This window comes from Mesitornis unicolor, unplaced genomic scaffold, assembly GCF_000695765.1.
Source record: "Mesitornis unicolor isolate BGI_N332 unplaced genomic scaffold, ASM69576v1 scaffold6096, whole genome shotgun sequence".
Taxonomy (NCBI): domain Eukaryota; kingdom Metazoa; phylum Chordata; class Aves; order Mesitornithiformes; family Mesitornithidae; genus Mesitornis; species Mesitornis unicolor.
This window is the reverse complement of record NW_010188792.1, coordinates 7,242-28,861: the sequence shown is the minus strand read 5'-3', so window position 1 is coordinate 28,861 and position 21,620 is coordinate 7,242. Positions and strand designations below refer to the sequence as shown.

The 21,620-nt window shown below is 40.9% G+C and overlaps 1 protein-coding gene across 2 annotated transcripts; it reads left to right on the top strand.

Moving 5' to 3' along the window:
* Positions 1 to 841: 841 nt before the first annotated feature.
* Positions 842 to 9,958, top strand: STX4 (syntaxin 4). 2 transcript variants are annotated; one of them, XM_010185833.1, is made up of 10 exons: positions 842 to 909; positions 1,406 to 1,505; positions 2,878 to 2,952; positions 3,943 to 4,016; positions 4,158 to 4,266; positions 5,982 to 6,055; positions 6,161 to 6,298; positions 7,589 to 7,699; positions 8,144 to 8,271; positions 9,672 to 9,958. In XM_010185833.1, exons 1-9 carry the CDS (start codon positions 889 to 891, stop codon positions 8,225 to 8,227), a joined length of 786 nt encoding a protein of 261 aa, XP_010184135.1. In that variant the 5' UTR covers positions 842 to 888; the 3' UTR covers positions 8,228 to 8,271; positions 9,672 to 9,958. The 2 variants fall into 2 exon arrangements, with proteins under 2 accessions (XP_010184135.1, XP_010184137.1); XM_010185835.1 differs by lacking the exon at positions 8,144 to 8,271 and having other exon boundaries at positions 9,672 to 9,749.
* The last annotated feature ends 11,662 nt before the right edge of the window (positions 9,959 to 21,620 follow it).

Below are 21,620 nucleotides of genomic sequence, written 5' to 3'. Positions count from 1 at the left end.
AGAGGGAACTAGAGAGCATGGAAGCTGGAAGTCTTTGCCTCTGTGTGATGTGTGTTAATTTTCTCCTCCTTTGAGCAAATCTGAATTTTGGCTGCTGTCAAGATCCTTATATTGTGCTGGGCTGGCCCGAGGGCTAGGGAAGTGTGACTCAGGGAACATACTGGGTGTGTGCCCTGGAGATGTGTGAGAGGCTGTCAGCTTGAGCTCCGTCCTCCTTGGCTGCTATTCTAAGGCTTTCTCAGTGATGTACTGCATATGTAGTTCAGCGTGGCATAATTATACCTGAATTGGTGTGGGATGGCAACCTTGAAGGCACCAGAGGGCAAAACTAGTACGCAGATGTTGATAACTTTTCCTTCTGGCTCCCATTAGATGTTCAGTTTACTGCATCACAAGTCAGCCAGCAGCACCCCTCTTAGCATTTCTTTGAGGGGGCTTCCTTTGCAGTACTAGTAAAGTGAATATTATTCTTGGTTCGTATTCCATCACCATGGAAGTGTCTTTATGCTGTGAGAGTAATTGCATGCAAAATTGTATTGGAATAGTTTTTGGCAGCTAATGAAAACTGTGCCATCACTTGGACTGACTGTGTCCTGAAGTTTTTTAGGGAGTGGAGCCTTGCCATTCACCACTTCATCGTACCCAGGTGACTTTCTTTAACCTCTCTGCTTGTTTGTTTTTAGGTGACAGTCCTCGGAAGAGGAAAACTTTCCTTTTTTTAGCTTTGCAGAATCTTGACAAAAATGGGTGTGCAGGAGCAATGCAGAAGAAGCCATAGTTGTTTCAGAGCAGTATTCCGAGTTTTACTTCATAGACTTGTTTTGTTGTCTTTTACAGCATAAAGGAAACGAAGATGGGGAGACAGTTATTGTTGAAAAAGACCATTTTATGGATGACTTCTTCCAACAGGTGAAGTTACAGTTTTCACTGTGCATTAAAGACTTACAGTTTTATCTTTGCCTTTTAATTTCTGTAACTAGCTTTAAAAATTCATCTACACAAACCCTCAAATATGCTTTGTAATGTTATGCCAAATCAAATGTTGGCGACGCTTTTGCGTGTTTATTTGAGGGTATTTTCTGTTTTCACTGCACAGAAGTGTTTTTAATTCCCTGTCGACAAGGAATTTGCTTATAAAATTTAAGAATCTTTTTTATTAAGAATAGTGGCACTTACATTTTTGGCTGTACAGAATATATTTGCTATTAATACTCATTTTTCTTAAAAAATAAACAAGTGCAAGCTGTTTAAATGCCAACATTTCTGCTGGGATTTCTGTGACATCCTTATAAATGTTGCAATGAAATACTTTACGATTTTTCTTACCAAAGATGTTTTTATAAAAACATGAATCTTTGCCTGGAATTATTTTCATGTTTTCATTGGCGTATTTCTCCTCCTCTAGGTTGAGGAACTTAGAAATAATATAGCAAAAATAGCACAAAACGTGGAAGAAGTGAAGAAGCAGCACAGCATTATCCTGTCAGCACCAAATCCTGAAGGAAGTGAGTATCACTTGTTTTAGATCTCAGATGTGTGTGTCTTGGTAAACCTAGGGGCTACTTGCATTTCTTTGCATTAGTGAAAGTGCTGAAGCTGTGGAACTTAGAAATAATATAGCAAAAATAGCACAAAACGTGGAAGAAGTGAAGAAGCAGCACAGCATTATCCTGTCAGCACCAAATCCTGAAGGAAGTGAGTATCACTTGTTTTAGATCTCAGATGTGTGTGTCTTGGTAAACCTAGGGGCTACTTTCTTTGCATCAGTGAAAGTGTTGAAGCTGTCATCTGGCAGGGTAGAGCCGTCACCTTCTGTGGACCCTCCAGCAGGGACAGGATCCTGTCTGACACCGCAGCCAGCGCTGCAGCGGCACTTCCATGCCTGAGCCCTGTTTGTAGAGGCTCTGACTCCAGAGGCAAAAGTGAGGATGTGCTTTCTGAGCAGAGAACTTACCCAAAATATGGAACCTTCTCTGTTCTCAATGCTTCTCAATTCCAGTCATGCCTGGGTTTGTGCGCAGGGCTTCAAGAAAAGGGAAGAAAAGATGCCAAGATATTTTTGTGAAACGTTGCAACACAAGCTTAACATTTATCTTCTTGTTGATGGAAACCGAGCTTTGGATGTTAGTTTTTCTTTTCCCCCTGTTTTCTTTGTTTATGGATGGACATACGTTTTATTCCTGCAGATAATTTTGCAGACTGCTTTTTGTCTCACAATCTTATACAGTCAATGAATATAAGGTTTAGTAAGGGCTCATCTGAATGTTTAAAAGCTGTGGTCTCAGCTCAGTTATTTTTATTTGTGATTAATGCATCTGAGCTGTGTAGGAACGTGGCATTGCATGTAAGTGATGTGTGCTCTTGTGAATCTAGTGTCTTCAGTAAACTCAGTAACAGATCTAGCTACGTTCTTCATGAATACTCTATTCTTAAAAACAATACAGGTAGTTCATGGTACAGTTACATTAATAAGGGCAAGAGCAATGAGTCTGTGATAAACAACAGAACTGCAAAAATGTGAGATAAATCTGTATTTTCACTTGGTAGACTTCAGTCCACTTGAACTTTAACCAACAAATGAATATTGCCCTGAAAGTGTCACATTAAGAAAAAACGTGGAGTATTTTATCACCTGGTTTGGTTGGTGATTTGACAATAACATTTCCCAAGCATAAGGACCTGCCATGAGAAGGAGGAATCTGATTGTATGCTGCTATAAAAGTGGTGTTTAAAATACTTTGGAGTATAATAAGCAAATTCTCTGCATGGTTGTACTGGATACAGTTATAAGGTTGCAAGGTAGAGTTGTAGGTGGTGGCTGGATTACTGTTAGCAGTCATTAACAGTTCTAAAAAACTGTTTTTTCATTTTCTGAAGGAACAAAGGAAGAACTTGAAGAATTAAATGAGGAAATAAAGAAGATTGCTAATAAAATCCGAGCCAGGTTAAAGGGTAAGTTGTGAGGAGAAATAAAACTACTGTCTCTTGTAGTGATTCAGGATGGTAGCAGTGTTACAACTTAATGCATTGGAGTTGTACTTCTAAACATTAGAAGCTGCATCGTGTATGCATAGATTGTATTGAACAGCTCTTTTAAAAGATAATTTATATAAAAGAGAACCACCTCCCTGCCAAGTGATGTGCAGCCCATGGCAGTAACAGGATCATCCTCTACGTTATTGCTCCTTGGCAGGGTTCACCGGGGATAAATACCAGGTCTCAGCACAGCCTGGTTTGTGGAACAGGACAAAAACCAAGATTGCTTTCAGAAATAACCTAGAAAATTACAATGCTAAGTAATTCCTCTGTAGGAATGTACTCTGCTACTGAAGTGCTGGTTTTGGTTGGGATGTTTGGGAGGAAGATTAACTTTAATTGCAAAAAGTCTCCATGGCATAAATTTCTACATAGGGTTTTGCTCTAGAGCACCTGTTGGATTTTAAATTCAGACCAGCTCGTTTTGCTGGGACTTTCCTCTATGAGTACGTCTTAATTGTTTAGCATAGGTTTTGAAGTCTATTGAATGTTTTAATGTTGCTGTATTCCAGTTACTAATGCTTTTGTCCTGCCACAAACACTGGGGTTTGGTGTTTATTCTTTAAACTGTAAGAGCAGCCCATTTTGTTACACCTTTTGAATTTTTTCCAGAGTAATGGACAGTTGTGTGACTCTTAGGTTAAGAGTAGTAGTTACTGTGTTTTAAGATCCGTACCAATTATCAACATTATTTTAAATTTATATGGAGATAATATATAGTGTGTATATATATAGGTATATAGTATATTGCTGCCATCTTACTCCTCCCTCTGAAATGTTGAAGATGTTTGTAGGGAGATTTTACATGAAAAAAGTAAAAATTGATAGTATTTGCAGAGTAACTGAGCTACACTATTAAATAGTGATACTGAACTTTGACTCATAATGTTCTTGTATTGTTCTTAGCTATTGAACAGAGCTTTGATCAGGGTGAAAATGCAAATCGGACATCAGTGGACCTCAGGATAAGAAAAACACAGGTATGTTTTCAGATACAGTTTCAGAACTTCGTGTTCTGTTTTGTTGAAGCGTAAATACCACTTTCAGTTGTTGTGCAGTACTGTTTGCTGTATAAAAAAATAAATGTTTTTGTTCCACATTTCTCAACCCTCCAAAAACAGCACTCTGTACTGGCCCACAAGTTTGTGGAGGTCATGACGGAATACAACGAGACCCAAACTCTTTTTCGAGAACGCAGCAAAGGTCGGATACAGAGACAATTAGAGATAAGTAAGTGACCTGAATACGCTGTTCTTAAAAAAAACTACTAATTATGTTGTTAGTACCTCCCTTGTTTGTTATTACTTAAGATGGTACAAAGCATCGTACATCTTGGGCACCCTGAAGCATGTTAGGGAAAAGAAACAGTTTACCAGATGACTTGAGCTCTTTGGTACTGCTCTTCAGAACAGCTGTAAAGAAAATAGAGAAGACTCACTAAATCATTTATTCTGTGTTGAAAATTATTAAATTACCTTTTTCCTTTGTTTCATTTATTTCTAATGGTGCACCTTTAAAGGAAACATTAAGAAAAGCTGCACTCTGAAGACAGCAAGTGTTATTAAAAGCCGTTCCAAAATTACCATGTTGAACAGGCCATCATCTCTTTATGCTGTGCTATTTTTGTCAATAAGAACATTTGTTTAATTGTTGACATAAAAAAGCTGACATAAAATCTGTGCTGTTGTGCGTCTGCTCATCATTTGTTGACGGACTCACGTTTTACTTCATCGTTGATTGTCATGAGGAGTATTCAGAAAGGTGTTTGACTCTGCTCTGAACTGCAGCATCTGCCTTGGAAGGTGTCTAAAAAAGTGAAAATGCAGAGTATCTTGTACCTAAGATTAGCCTTTTTGGGTATCTCCTCTAAAAGCAAATACATGAATTGCTGAAGCAGCAAGTGCAAACAGAAAAGTTGGCAAATTATAAGAAGGCTTTGCTTTTCATGTGCTTCTCAAATTTGTCATTAGCCTCTGATGCTAATGGTTCAGTTTAGCATTTCAGTAATGTTTATTGGGCAAGTTAAATTCTGCTTTACTAGCATGAGAGGAGGGACCCCGGTACTTCAGGACATGGCTCTTCTGTTATGGCCCAATTACGGCCTTCAGCCGTTCCTGAGCACTACAAATGTTGAAGCAGATTTACATCATTCTTGGGTATTCACATCAGGAAGCAATATTCAAACTGTAGATTTTGTCTGATAGGACAGAATTATGAGTTATTACAGATACTCATGGGAAGAAGAGGGATTTGATACATAACTTTTAAAGCTGTGCAATATAAATTATTTGAATGTGTTACTTAACTTGTAACCCTTGCATTTGTCATACCAGTGTGATCAGCAGGATTCAGTCTGCTTAAACACGCAATAATAACCTGAATTGGTAGATGAATTATGAAGTGTAGAAGTGAAGGTATGCTATGCGTAATCATCTTCTCTATGTGCAGTGTGAATGTAATCCTGTGTTCATAAAATAAATTTATGTCAAGATTTTATTGCCCACACAGAGGTGGGTAGCGAGTAAATTAGGTGGCAGTGTCCCATGATGGAATAGGTAAATAGTGCATGTTACACAAATACTCTGTCTCAAGTTCTTCCTTCTGACGATCTCTCCACTTTACAAGGTTTGTATGTACGTTGTAAATGTTTCTGATCAGAGTCTTCAGTTTGACCCAGAAAGCCCCAAACGAACAAAAAACTCCCACTAACCAGGAATTCTTCATTGTAGCTTTACATCTACATTTGTTTTCTGACTTTTAATTGGTATGGTTTCCTTTTTTTCACATGCAGAATGGCACGTTAATGGCTAAACACTACCTTCTTTTATCCTGAAAAATGCTCAGTCCAAGAATTTTCTTTGAATTGTCCCCATTCTGTAAGGTGACATGTTGTGTTCAGAAGTGAGTCGGTGCCGTTACGTGAAGTACTGTTGTTTCTGTCCTAGCTGGAAAGACCACCACGGATGAGGAACTGGAAGAGATGTTAGAGAGCGGCAATCCTTCAATTTTCACTTCAGATGTATGTATTTCTGGTCCAGTTTTGTCTCTCTCCTGTTCTGCTGCTTCTCCTCTGTATAATTGTGTCAGCACATATTTATGTCTATCTTTTCTCGTTCTCCCAAAGATTATATCAGACTCTCAAATAACCAGGCAAGCTCTGAATGAAATCGAGTCACGTCACAAGGATATCATGAAACTGGAGTCCAGCATACGGGAACTACATGAGATGTTTATGGACATGGCAATGTTTGTTGAGACTCAGGTAAATGAACCAATTCAAACACCTTTATGGAAGGGGGATTTTTTTTCCCCAGTCTTCCTCTTGAAATGTGCAGAAACAACGGCTTGTGTTCAGATAGTGCAGACTTAGTGGTTTTTGGCTGTGGTTAGGGTATATGAAGGTTAATCACTAAAGGTTTTTTGTTTTGTTTTAGACAAATACACAATGTAGATGTAGTATATGCTATGAATAATTAAGCACAGACTATATTTTCAGTTTGTATACTTATTATTTTCTTCAACGTGCTTATATTCCAATATGCTTGAAGATGTTGTGCAAGTTTAAGTAAGAACAACTCTCGCCTGGACTGTTGGCTGATGTCTGGAATGTAGGGTTCCCACAGACATCAAGCACTACTGTGGTATAATAAAATGTTAGCAAGGATGTATGCGACTTGCCCGTAATCCAAAGGTATGGTTGCTGTCATAGCTAACAGGAAAGGACTGACAGGTCATTCGAGTTGTCTCCTACAAACTTTGTCTTGACATGTACATAGATTTGTTCTATTTGTAGTCTTTATGTAGCAACTACATAATTCTTTAAATTATGCAGGGAAGTGAAAAGCACAATGTTCAGGAGAGAAACTTTTTAATTTTTTTTTTAATTGGGTTTTGTCCTAGAAGTGCTGTGTAGCTTTGATACTAAATATACAAGCCAGGCAAATTGGTAGCAGTCTTCTTTTTAATTAGAAATGAACCTCAGTTACTCGTGCATCATTCTTTAATGCTTTGCTGTTTACTGCTGCTGCTTATTTCTCCTGATGGACAGAAACGCAGGTAACAGACTTACTGTAATTTCTCACCAATCCTCCATTTCATTACCAAATTTCACTCATTGTCTTTGATTTGAATTTGTTATGTGTTGACATTGTAAACCCTCCGTTCTGAGGAACATTTGAAGCTGCATTACATTTGCATTTTCGTAGATACCCGTTGAGCCTTGTGTCAGAATAGTTACAGCAGTCTCAGCTGTGGCTGTTAAACACCACCTCCCATCCAGGTGTGTTTTCAGCTGCTCAGGATTTCTTCCTGCAGAAGGGAGAAATCTGCCTGCCCTGCTCGTCAGTGTCCCTGTTCGGTTACAACTCGGAGCCCTCGCTTCTCATTCCCTCTTTCCTTTACCCATCAAAGCAGAAAAAAATGTCGGCCGCTAATACGTACATTATTCATTTGTTTAAAATAATCCTTGGTGCTCTATAGCTTTTCTTCTCTTAGGTTCATTCAACGAGCATCCCAATAATAACATTTTCTTTCTTCAAAATTTCATTTTAAGGGTGAGATGATCAACAACATAGAAAAGAACGTGATGAATGCATCAGATTACGTGGAACATGCGAAAGAAGAGACAAAAAAGGCAGTTAGATATCAAAGTAAAGCACGAAGGGTATGCTGTCTTTCCTAATTGTGCTAGTCAGTGTGTTACTAACTTGGCACAGAATGAAGCTACCTTCAGTTTTAGTTGATTTTTTGTTGCTGTATTCAGTCCTTCAAGGTAGAATTAATATATGCGTTTTATTTTTGTGTAGTTGTGTTACTCAAAATTAGATTAGATGTTGTTCTACATTACTGTGTGACAGAGGAAGATCTGGCAAAGGATTTTAGAGACAACTGCCCCATAATGCTAGTTTACCTGTGAACAGTTTAAAAATGTTCATTCCTGTGTGTGCAAGAGTGCGTGCATAAATTGATCTCGATCTGAGAGTACTGCAGGCTTTAGTAAAAATGAGCGTGAGTCTACAACCCGGTTACTTTAAAATCTGAAAGTAAATGCAAGTCTGAATGTACTTAATAATAATAATAATAATAATACTACCTCGTTTTTTGACAGAAAATGTGGATAATTATCATTGTGTCATTGGTGTTGATTGCCATAATTGCTCTAATTATTGGTTTGTCTGTTGGTATTCGGTGACGCGTGGATAGCCGCAGCGTGCGTGACTTCCTGCCAATGTGGCAGTAAGTAACTAATCCACTAATTTTGCTCTCACTTTGCTCTGGTAACTTGTTGTCCTACTAACCCTTAATATGTGTACAGTCAGTACAGGGGGTAGGGCTGAGATGCCTTGCTGGGTCTGCTCTGTCTGCATACTGTAACGTGCTGTGCATGGGAATTTGGGAAGCTGACATCTGGCGGTGAGCTGCTAAACTTACAGAGCGCAGTCACGCCATGAAATACATCAGCACGGCAGGAAACGAGACAAAAATATCCAGTTAGTGCTCCTGGCCCTGTCATTTGATTTTATTTAATTTATTTTTTTTTAATACTGAAAGTTCACATCAGCAAACACTGCACTGAGATATGGAATACTGCTCACACTTGAAACTTTATCAAACAGGGTTTCCAATGGTCTTGTGTAGAGCTGACATAAAAGTAGATGTCTGCAACCATGAAGCTGGCTGTTTTGCCTTGCAGAACACCCTGAAATTTCTGTTTGTTAATACTAGACTAAACGAAACAGTGGGGAACAACAACGTATTTGTTCAAGGAAGTCTGCAAAGCTTCTAATTTTAGGACATAAATTTGAGAATTCTCTCAATTATCTGTTGTAAGCGGTGCTTATCTGCTGTTTTTGTCAAGGTAACACCCAACCATGCTCAGTAGGAAATAGCAGTTAACTCTGAGTCCAGTAGCAGCTCAGCTTTCTACATGTAGTATCTTCAGATGCTACGGGAGGCATTAAGGGTGGGATGTCACTTCAGACAGCTCCTCAGCAGTTCGGTTTTCTGTACTAACGCTCTTTTAATACTGAACTCTTTAGTTTTGGTGCTGCAGCTTGAGCTTATGGGCAGATAAGAGGATTTAATGTGTCATTGCTTATAGTCAGAAATACCTGACCTAATGACATAATGCCAGACTTCCATTTCTTTACACACAACCCATCTTTTTTTCCTTCCTTTCTTCTTGGAGCCCTTCTGAGCTTTACCCACACAGTGTTTTTACTGACCTCTTATTGAATTCCACAAAGTGCAATTGTAGAGACTGGAGCAGGCTACAAATATTTATCCAAGGAGGGTGGCAGTGAGCAGTGTTACTATACTTAGACCTGACCTTGATGAGTAAATGTTCAGTCTTGCATCTGGTTCGATACGTAATGGCATTTACAGAAGTTGGGTCTGAGTAATTACAGTTACTCTGTGAAACAAAACACAGCAGTGCTACACAGAGAGCTCTTGTAACTGTGGTTACCTGCGTGTTAGGAAAGAACTAACAATAATAATCATAGCAGTGAGTATTCTTCAAAAGAAAACCCAAACACATCAGGTATCATACTGTGCATTTTCTGTGGCTGTGTGTATTTAAGCAGTTCAGTGTCTGGCAAGCTGTTTCAATCTCAACCTTTCTCTCTTTCTTGCAGAAATTGATGTTCATAATTATATGTGTAACCGTATTGCTTCTGATTCTTGGAATTGTCCTAGCAACAACGCTGTCGTAGCGAGCGCGTTCCAAGAGCCGTGAGCCTTCGGAAACTCAAACCACATCTTCAGTGAAACCAAACCTCGTCTGACAGGTGATGCCTCACGCTGTTCCCCGATGATGACCCACCACTAATGGTTAAAATTAAAACAAAGATCACTCTTAATGTTTACTCACAAATGAATATCAGAATGTATTAGGATCCGTGTGGATTTCCATCATGAACTATTGAAACTCGCTCGTAATTGTTCTGAACTACAGTCGGACGTCTTCCGTGTCTCAGTGTTACAAACAGTTTAAATAAGGAGTTGAGAGACTGTTGAGTTTTGACTGTTTGGCTTTTTATCCTATTGCTAATACAATTCTAACAATGAACTTTAGTACCTTAGCAGGGCTGCTTTTGTGAGCACTCTTGTGATCGCTTTTATCAGACGTAGCCTTGTCTTTAAGTGCATTAATCATTTAGTCACCTTAACGTATCCATGCTTTATACTTAGAACCATTTCTCCAACAAATGCTAAAATATTTAATCCTGAAAAGACTACTTATTTAACTGTCTGCCTGTTGCATTACACTTGAGAAGGAAAAAAAAGAAAAGGAACTTTTATACGCTGCCCAGGTTTTTTATTTTGTCTTTCAATGGAACTAAGGTAACTGCTTGAAATACTTCCCTAACTTTGTACTAAGAAGTTAAATGGTGAAGTTTTCTGGTAAAAGATTGCGGTAATGAAGCACCCAGAATTAGAGCAGATCATTTTACAAATAATCCTTGCGCAAAGGGGCAGTTTTGCCTTATTGCTCATAGGAGCATGACAAAAATCACTCTTTGTGAAGCCAAGTCAAGATTTCTGGTTCACGAGCTTGGAGGTGTGAATGCAGCACACAGGGATAAACTCCGTCAGAAAAGCCTGAACCATAATGCAAACTAAGACACTGATTTGTTGTAGAATGTGTTTCTATAACGGATGTGAAGTGGTTTAGTGCACACAGACCTGTTGGAGCGCTGGCTTGCCAGGCTTGGAAGACTCCCCATGTAACTAAATAACTGCATGTCGTGTTACAGGTTATTTTTGTGTTTTGTGTGTAAAATATTTGTAACTTGAATTTTCGACTGCTCATTGTCTAAGGCTCTCCATGTAGATATGTAGATAAATATTTACACTGTAAGAGAATTAGGGGAAAGTAGAGCGTGTGCCTTTTAAACAGCCTAAACTTGTCGGTGTCTCCAGATGCTCAGCTATAGCGGTAACTGCAATAGCTCGGTCTGGAAAGGTCGGAATCCTTAACCTTAGGTTTTGTGGAGAGTGTGGGAGATGAAAGTTACTCAGTAAGCCGTAACTCAGTCTGACTGGACGACATCCAGCAGAGTTTACAATTCATATCACACGTGTGAGTGTTCCTGCTTTGCTGTCCAGATACACTGTGAATGCGCTGGAGCTCTTCAGGTGTCAACATTGGAAAAACAAATCCTATTCTTGGTCTTTTTGCAAGTCAGCCATAAAGAAGTTGCTTCGTTTATGAACAAATTCCTTTACCTCTCAGCCCAGAGCACTCACTGCCGTTTGTGAGGAAGTTTACATGCAAAGCAAGGAGGATTTGCTGCCTTCGTACTCATTGTACGTCAAAGATATTTTTATTCTATAGTTTTCTAGATTTTTATCAGTGAATGTATTTATACGGATACACAAATTAGACTGGGGGGAAAGAAATCAGTTCTGCTGTTTAACAGCTGGTTACCCAAAATGACCCCCAAAATCCCGTCGTGTTGAATGATTTTATTTATAATGCAACGATTTGCCCATCAAGACCAGGAGTTTGAATAGGCCGCTCCATACGTTGTGCTCGGTGTATAGCTGCCTCGGTGAGTTCGTTTTAAAACGAAACGTGTTTTTCACATGGACCTCTTTGTTCTGTCAATATTGGAGGGGAATAAATTAACCTATGCACTAATAAATTTATCTAAGCTAGCATCTTGTGGCTCTTTTTATATTCGCGTTGTTGTGATCTTGGTGAGTATTTCCAGAAGTGTTTGAATAAGGCAGATGTGTTTCCACAAGGAATTATGTCAACCAACCAACACCTGCGTCTGGGAGTAAAGGTGGTGGAAAGTTTTTACCAAAAAGGGTGTGGAGGTGGTCAGAGCAGCTGTAGATGTAATTATGAAGACATTAATGGGATTTATTAACTTAAACCATGCCCGTGGAATTCTGCTTGAATATTAAACTTGACAAATACGGGAATTATTTATTTGATAAAGCTATTAATGTGTTCTGAAAGTTCCTCATGGAAGTGCATCTCTTCCAGAGCAGAATTAAAACGACTCCCTCCTACCTGTCACTGTGTCCCTGGGGTGCTGTGGGAGAGGCCGGTTGTGCCCTTCTGTTTGTGGGGGCTTTTTGGGAGAAATTCGGAGTGAAGACTATTCAAGGCTTCATTGACCTTCATTGAGTCAGTGCTTGCTTTGCACAGAAATAGATTGAATTATGAGAACTTCTGTAACGGTCGACACCAGTGAGGATGTGCAGGTGGAGTTAACACCCAAGCACTCTGGAGCTGGGAATTGGGCAGCTTGGGGCTGTTACAGCTTTACAGTTAATAACTCAAACTCGTCCATAAAGGAAGCCAAGGAAGCCAAATCTCAACATAGGGCAAATGTTAAGTGGCCATTCTGGGAAAGATCTGTACTCCCAAAATGCTCGGGCACTTCATAAATGTGGGGATGTGGAGCTCCTCACAGTGGTGAGAAGCACCCGGGGGAAAAGCACCACATCTGAACATAATCGAGTTGAAGAGAATGAACTGAAGCTGTTTCCAAAGTAAATGTGTCTTTTTTCTGCTCTTTGCAGTGTAGAACAGAGCAGACATTTGCAGGCAGGGTTGGTTTGGCACAGCACTGCGGGATTCGTGGTTAATGCCAGCCTGATAACATTTAGAAGACAAAGGGCAATGCGCTGCCTGTGAGGAAGGACGTTTTCCTGTATAAAAACCTCACTGTAAACCCCCGCCCTTTCAGGTGGCTGTGGTCAATGTCCCTTTGAGAGAACACTTCGGGTATGGTGGGGGTTTTTTTGGGGGTGGGGTGATTGGGTGTGTAAAGACTTGGGTTACCCGCTGTTAAATTTACCGCGATGTGTTCATGTGGTGTGTATGCCGCTGCTGAAAATAACCCCGGTGCCTGGCGCTGCGGGCAGCGGGGCAGCCCTGGCACCCGTGAATGGGCTCAGGCGGCCCCGTCACCCGCAGGAACGGCTGCTCCCTCGCACGTGAAGTCCCGCTGCCTGTAGTAAAGCACTTGAAACCAGGTTTGGCATGGAAAGAGCCTTCTGTAGGCACTTGTAGCTCTGAAGAACAAAAGCACTTCTGGAATAAAGGCTTTTGCAAAGGGAAATAGATAGAGATGGTAAGTAATTACCAAATAATCGGGGGTTTGTATTGTAGAGAATTACAAGAAGACTTTTCCACCGTGTGACCTGCTCTGGTGATCCTGCTCTGGCAGGGGGGTTGGGCTGGATGAGCTTTCGAGGTCTTTTTCAGCTCCTAACATTCTGCTTTTATTGGCTGCACTTGAATGCATTGTACTGCAAGGAGGGGAAAGAAGGATTTTGATGTTCAGGAGTAAATGGTTCTTAGAAAATGGCTAAGTTATGATACCAATAACTACCAGTGCACAGCAGGCTGCAGGTTGGCAAGAAAACAAGGATGATTTTCCATACGAAATGTTATTTCCCATATCCATTTAGAGAGTGCTGGGTCAGCCCGTGCTGGCTGCTGTCAGCTGAAGGTGCACGGAGCTGACAACGTTACATGAACACAGGGCAGCTCGCTGTACAGAATGTGTTGGAACAGAGGTGCTGTTCATGTAACACCATTTATCATCCTTCTATGCCATCTTGCCGAAAATGCAGAGGCAGCTTCACTGCATCTTTGACGAGGTTATTTGTGGTATTGCACAGAACCGCTAACTCTCTGTAGTTTGAGTCTGTTGTATAACCTTCACCAGTATTTCTATCATTGGCTAAGTGTGTTAAGGGAATTATCTAAAAATTTCTGAAATTAAGTGGAGGCTCGTAGATGAAGGTGAACAAGAATTAATGGGTGGATGATAACACTGACAGCTGCTTGTAAAGAAATCTTGGGCTTAGTTTTGAAGTTTCCTGCTTTCCTGCATTGAGATACCAACAAGAAGCAGATGCAAACCAATGAAGGCAGTATTGGTCATCACTGACGATGTGGGGGTTTTTAATTAACTTTACTGATGTGAACTACCTAGATCAGATCTTCAAAAAATGAGCAAACTGAGTTATCTACGTAGGTGTGGGATGCAAGGAAACATTTTCAGGGTTTAAATCCATGTGTACCAAGTGAGGTTAATTCTGCTTGGCTCATGTTGTAATGGGCTAATGCCTCCTATTGGCGTGGAAATGAGTTGCTTGTTTAAAAAGGACTAATGTGCACACAGGTGAGTGAAAATTCAAAGCCGTTTGAATGCAGTATGAGTTTGTTACGCGTGCAGTGGTGGTCTGTCTTGCTTAGAGATTTTGTAAGTGCTGTACATCCAAGCAAAGCTCAGGGTCTCGGACTGGAGCATTCAATTTTGGATGAGCTCAGCACAAGGGAAAGAAGAGGTGAGCTGTGCTGGGGGACTGCAGTTCAATACTGACAGCCAGAGGTACCACATGGAGGTGCATCCCCAGGTTCAGCTGTGGTTGGAGTGGTTTTACTGCACACAGGAGGAAGCCAACGGGGAGTTAACACTCGGATCCTCTTGCTGGAGCTGGAACAGCATCGTGTGTTTGCTTTTACACCACAACCGTTAGAACAGGGTTAACATGTTCAGTTCACCGTGTTGGAGTCTCGCATCCACCAGAGCAGCACTGCAGGCTCTGTTTGGTGGTCAGTGGTGCCATAAAGCAGGAAAGGATGAGAACCACAAACTGCAGGAAAACCAAGGCTGCTTTTCCCAGCCCCCCGTGGCGCTGGGCCCTGGCGGGGTCACTGCGAGCCGAGATTCACCACGCGTGGAAACTGCTCGTAAATGTGGCACGGCACAAAAAGCAGGCAGTGTAGAACAGAGCTCCACTGGGGTCCAGTCTGGGTTTTGTTCGTTAGCCTAAGTAGCTGTATTCATCTTCTGACAGTGATTGGAAGACTGCGGAAAGAAACATGATTCCTTTCCCTGAGACAATACGATTTACTTTTATTTTCCTAAATAGTATTACCAGTTACTCTGGGGTTTGGAGACCAATTTCTGGGATGCACATTTTCTAGTCTTTTTGGTGGTGACTGATTTAAGTCTGGAAATGTCTCTAGGATAGCTGCCTGAATTTTGCACTAATACAATCTATGTAATTCTCCTTACTTCACTCTGTACACCACAGCATCGTGTCAGGGCATGCACTGGTCTAGCCATGCATGCTTACCTAATGTTAGCTTTCTAGTCTCAAATAATGTCTATATAATACCCATTACCTTAACTTCAGTGTCTCTAGGTTGCCTTTTTGAAGAGGAACTTAAGTATCCTAAAACTTGCTTCTCTCTTCTAACACCAGCACACGAGTCAATTTTAAATATATATATATATATATAAATCTCTGCAAAACATCCCAATTCTCTCTCTAGACTCTGAGGTTGCTGCCGATCTCCCTTTACAGAATTTCAGTAATCACCTTTGGGGAAATTATTCCTCTTTCCTCAGTTTCAGACGCTGCTGACTTCTCTGCTGTGCCTTTTTTGTCCAAAGGACTGGGTGGTTGCTCTCCTGCTCTGCAGACTTAACATTTTCCTTTTGCTGCCTAATTTCTTGATGCACTTTTGGCAAAGGCCTTTTCAAACACTGGGACTCGTAGGCATCAGCCTTCCGCAGTGCTGCACATTGACTTGGGGCCGGACCAGGAAAACACTTGTCATTTGTTCATGCCATTGCTTTAATTGCTGGCAGCGCTCGCTGAATGCTGCTGAAAACAGATACTCACTTTTCCAAATGCAGACTTGCTTCAGTATGGAGCCATCTCATTGCAGGGCTTAGATTTTCTGCTGGCTTCTTCTCTTGGGCTTTGGCTTTGCCGTTGAGGCTTTTTGAGGCATTATCTCGTCTAACATTGAAAGTACCTCGTGGTATTTGTCGTGGAGAGAAACAGCAATGTGTGTGTTCAGTTAAGGACAGTCATACATGATATGGACTAATCTTGGTTCTAGCCTCACTCCTGTCAACCATCTTTAAACAGGTAAATAGAGCTGCTAGCAATTAAATCTAATATAAGAGATTTTCCAATTAATCAGTTTTATGTTTTCTAATGCAATCTGATTTTCTAATAAATCAGAAAACAAGCTGAAGGGAAAAATACATACAATAAAAAACCCAATCTGCTTTTAACCTTCTGAAAAGTTGCCAGAACCATTTCAAAACATCCTGGGTTTAAATCAGTCCGCACAAGTACACGTTGCGTTTCCAGCTCACACGCTTGCTCTGCTTTTGATTCTCCCTTTTGGCAATTTACTCAGAGTAGAGTTAGTGCATGGAATCTCAGAGGAGAATAAAAGCCAGTGTTTTGAGAACTAATGAAGTAATTATCTAAAGCATTATTTACAGTGATTATTTAGAAGATAATGAGACCCTTTAATTATGTTTGTTCTGCATAGCTAGCCTTTCAATAATTCGGGGTATTCTGTACCATTTCCTCTGCGTTTACTTTGCAAGTCGTTGTTTAGAAAAATGTCACAGCTGTCTGCAATGCACAAATAAGGGCCCTCTTTCTGGGTACCTTTCGTCATCACCTCACTTGGGTTGGAGTAGGAGGCTTTTGGGTTCAGGCTTCTTCAAGGTGATGTGGAACAAAATAAATCGTGGATGAAATAAAGCTGAGCCTGTGAGAGGGTGTGACGGCTTTACAGGAGCACTGCTATGGTATTAACAGACATGCACCAGTCCAGCAATGTTTGTTTCTCTCATTGGACACCAAGTGTGACTCGTGGTTGATTTTCGTTTTGGGAGTCATGACAGTTTTGTTTCAAAGGTAAGTTGTGTTTTTTATAAAAGCCTCACTTATCTGCATATACGAAATTCCGAGCATGAGTAGCATTTTAGTAGCTAATAAAAAATTCACCGTTATTTGCGTACGCATCAGTGAACTTGCTGCTAAATTAGACAGTTCTACTTCAGCACATCGTGAGCAGTGCCCAAATAGTGTTCAGTCCCTGTGTAGTCCCTGAGGAGAGGCATCCTTTGCCACTGACCAGGTCTTCATTTGGCACACCATTGCCTCACTGACTGCAGTGATGCTGCTCCAGGTTCTCACGGCTGCTGAGGTAGCCCCCGATGATTAGAAATGAGTAAGAAAAACTTCAATCTCAGGGAGGATCTGAAGGCTGGGAGTTCGTGCCAGGATGGCTGGCCGTGTATTTAGGATCAAACCAACTCCCAAAGGAATCTTTCCACTGACTTCAAAAGATGCTGCAAAGGGCGGCTGATCTCCCACCTACCTTCTGTTCCTTTGAGGCAAGCAGGCAGCATGAGGAGGAGTATATTTTAATTTTATCGGAGTGTATTTGAAATTTATAACTCAGGACCATTCTAGAATATGGCAGAAGTGAAAAGTTCAAAAGGCTTTTTAAGTTGGGTTTCCCATCTTTGCTATGAAATGAAATCTAGAAATAATGCATCTAAATAGGGGGGAAGAGTACGAGTTGGTGTGAATAAAGAGGCAGCTAAGTGAGCTCCTGAAATACCTGTACCTGCACAAATGGGCTGCTTCAGTCTAGGTTCTCTGCTGCACTTTTTGTCTGCTGAAGAGGGGACTTCATGGCCTCTCCTACTGAAATTCTCAGCAATGTTCCTGTTAACTCCAAAGGTAGCTTGGTTCAGGCCTGCAGATGAAGTAGACTTGAACCTGTAGTTCCTTAGATGAATAATCTGCACATTAATCTGTTGTGCTGGTAAGCACAAGTCTAATTGAAGTCTGCCAATCCCCCCAAACATTTTCCTTCCGTTAACCACAGAAAACGCATCTTTTGCCCCTCTGAAGCGTGTGATACAAGCACAGACTGCAGATGAATGCCAGTGAGGGTACTCACACCGTCATTAAACAAGCAATGCAGGCATTATTGAGCTTGCAGCTTCAGTCTGGATCGTTTAATTTGTATCCTGCAGACATCAGCTTTTCGGTCCCAGCTGGAGAGCCCAGACCATGTTGGATTCAGAGCTCTGGTGCTCAGCAGGAGCAGTCACACTTCTGACGGCTTCCTCTCTTCAGCTGCAGCAGGAGGCTCAGATTGAATCCTCTGCACAAATGTGGCAAGAATAACTTCTCTTAAAGAGGGTTTTAGCTGTTACTTAAATATAAGGGTCATAACTGGACATGCGTGGCTCAGTGGTTTGCTGCCTGCTCCAGGGGTTTAGGTAAGGGAAGTGGTTTGGGTTCTTTTGGACCCAAATCCTTGTTTCTGTGCTGAATTGCTGGGGTGTACAGCCATTGGTTTTCCCAGGAAAGGGACCTGGTTTGTTTCTTCTTCAACTTTCAATTTTCCCATGTGCTTTCCATTTTACTTTTGGGTATGTTTTGCACGATAAAAGAACACCAAATTTTGAAACTCAATGGGCTTTGTATGTTTTGCACGTAGTTTGCAGATATACTTTCAATTGCTTTTTGATGGGTTTTTAAACGCTCTCTTGCAAAATGCTGTTGAAACTAAGCAGTCTATGAATTCACCGCAGGGAAAGCCAGATAGGAGCTTCTCAGCATGTAAATGCATCTCAGCAGACTGGGAGCTGCATATCTCTCTTCGCTCTTGAGCTCTTTCTCCATCAAGGAGAAATGTGATGCTCTGTCTCTACAGAGATTTCCCCTAAAATTTCTTCTAGGCTTCTTCATCTCAAATTGGGTCACTGTGCCTGCAGTTCAGAGCAAAACTGAAAGGCAAGTGGCAAGCACCATCTCCTTGTGAAGGCAAAACTTGCAGGCATCCAACTACCACATTCTGAAACGGTTTGAAATATCAAATGTATGTTTTGAGTAGAAATTTACCTTCTATTTTTAAATATTATTAAAGAACACCCCAAAATGGGTTGCTAGGTGTTGATGCACAGCATTTTGTTTTGCCTGATATGAATCTTTTAGATTGCTAGCCTAAGAAAATACTATTTACCACTGTCCCAATTGTGGATGGGAGGAAAATTACTCCTTTTTTGAAACTAAGATTTGCTCTGCCCATGACTATGCCTGTAGCTGGCATACACTGCCTTCTCGTATGGGCATTATAGTCAGTTTAAATACCAGAACAATGTATTATTGTAAACAATACATTATTATAAATGTAAGAACAATCTGTTAGTACTGGATATAAACCACACCACCGTTCCCACTGGGTGAAGCATCTCCAGGTGCTGACAGGGATCTGCTTGCTCTCCAAAAGGCAAAGCACAGCACTGCTGCTCTGAAGGAGTTCGACCTCCTGTCCCACAACACCTACCAAAAATTTGGGAGGCTGCCTTACTAAAAGTCCAAGCTTCCAAAGTTCAAAAGCACTTTGGCTGCTCATCTGTGATAAAACTCCTTAGAGGAAAAGGGAGACTTTGAGCCATGCTTATTTCTTCTGTGACAAAATACCTTGGTTGCCTGTTGAAAAGCCCTGGGAGGAGGAAGGGGGAGGCAGTTTCCTTTACAGGCATGTCAGAATCCATGCCCAGCACCTCCAAGGCCTGAATTAAAGATGCAGGACAGGCCACGGAAGTTTTGGAAGGGGAGGAGGAAACAAAGACATATAGAGAGGAAACAAGAAATATCCAACAATGCGTCTGTTACCTTGAAGCTGTAACCAGTGACGTGGTGCTGGCTGACTCCTAATAAAGTCCAAGTCCTGTAAGCCAGCTCAGTCTTCTCTAGAGTCGAAATGCTCTCAAGTCTCTTTTCCTCTATTCCAGAAGAAGGCTCTCAGTCGCACTCTGGATCATGGCCGTTCTGCACTGGATTCCCCCAAGGCAAATCAATCATCAGAAATGGATAAGCCCTTGACTAAAGAACAAGAGGGAGACAAAGTGGTGAGTAACCATTGCCAATCCAGGACATGCCAGAATTTGCTGGAGAACTTGCCTGGGTTTTTTGGTGGTGTGGTGTTGTGTTTTGATTTGGTTTTTTGGATGAGTGGGGCCATAGGAAAATGTTTTATGAATGCTGCTGCTTAGTGAGCTATAAGGTCATAACATCTACACACCTCCTTTGGCTGCAAGGATGGGGAATTATGATTATGCTGTGGCTGTAATCATGAGGCCAATTCTGTCAAGGAAGAGTTGCTCTAGAGTTGGTAAACCTCTTGATAGCAGGTAAATTTTGGTGCTCTGGTGAGTCTGAAGTGAGTTGTAGATAGAGTAGTTTGAAAACCAAGCTCATAGCCCCAGAAGGCCGCGGCTGCTCTTCCAATCCATCCCCATTTCTTGTACTTCTGTTGAGAAAATATCTTTATCCCCACAACAAATAATTCACATTAGGAATAGTTTTGTATGTGGCTCTATCTCCTGCGTTTGCCACAAGGTATTATAATAATGGTTTATACAAAACGCTTGCCTGATCTGTCTTGAACTCTGTAACCCACCTGTGATATCACCGTTTGTGGTGAACTGATGTTATTGTCCCCAACGCATACATTTTTAGGCATTCATTCTTAAAATAATTGCAGCTCCTTTTCATGTTTCCCACATAAAAAAGTCTCTGCTTCCTAAGCTGCCTACATTTATTTTTAAATAAATTCATTTGCATGTGTAGAAGAGTACATTTAGTCTACTCCTACAATACAAGGCTATTTCTCTCCATGTATTTACACAGTTTCTCAGTAGTTACCGATGGCACGATTTTAAAAAGTTCACCTAAAATTAGGTTCAGAACCATTATGAGAACTACAGCGAGTTTCTACAAAAGGCTTTCAAAGTGCTTAGCGGAATATTGCAAGAGCATTTTTGAAACCAAGTTGGGCAGTTCTGAATGAAGCCGGACAGTTGACAGCCCATGTACGAGTGGAGGAGGATAATTTTAGGTTACAGTCATCTCACCCTGTGCCCAAAAACCTGACCCCTGGAGAGTCACCCACTCTGTAAGCTCAGACCCAACCGTGACAGCTGGGCACACTTGTGCTCACTTGACTTTGAAGCTATTTATAAGGTTTTTGTCAGAGTTCCCGTTTATACAGTTTCCCCTAGTGTATTTTTGGATTTCCCTTCCAGTGTGAGGCAAATAAAACCATGGAGCAAATCAGTCTTAGAAAGAAAACAGATAAAATCATGGGATGATTAACTTCAGCAGTGGTTGAAAAGTATTTTTAATTAGAGCTGATATTTGGTTTTAATCCCCAGAAATAACAGGAATTTTGTGAAATAGCAGGAATTTCTGTAAACTTCAAGTGAGTTTGAAGAAAATAAAGGCAAAGTCTTTATGGTTCCCTATAATCCAACTGGATTCATGTATCCATACACAAGAGCTGGGTTTTAGATGGTATACTTGCTCTCTAGATTTTTTCTCGCCTAAGTTAGTTCATTGCTAAGCTATAGGCAAGCTCGTGCTGTGCAGAATGACTCACGGACGTGTAGGCCAGGATGCTTTTCTTGGTTCTCCATTGAGCATTCTTTTGATCCTACACAGATATAAATAAGTGCCCTTGTTGACTTCCCTATCATTTAGCACTGGGAAAGCAAATCTGAAATTATTTTAATTACATTAAACTAGGTTTTCTGTGATTAAAGGGGAACTGTTTCATTACCATCTGTTAGAAAAGTTCTGTGCTTACATACTGATAGATGTAGTACCACAACACAGTATAGTAACTTAGAGAAGGAAAATAAAAGCTGAAGTGAGTTGCTGTAAAACAGTGGTTTATTTGAAGAAAAAAAGAAGATGTATGTAATGTT

Excerpts from the sequence above, each read along its gene's own strand:
- STX4 (XM_010185833.1), top strand. The coding sequence starts at position 889 with ATGGATGACTTCTTCCAACAG. Across the intron at positions 4,267-5,981 it reads ACAGAGACAATTAGAGATAA|CTGGAAAGACCACCACGGAT; the intron begins GTAAGTGACCTG and ends TTTCTGTCCTAG. Across the intron at positions 6,299-7,588 it reads CAATGTTTGTTGAGACTCAG|GGTGAGATGATCAACAACAT; the intron begins GTAAATGAACCA and ends TTTCATTTTAAG.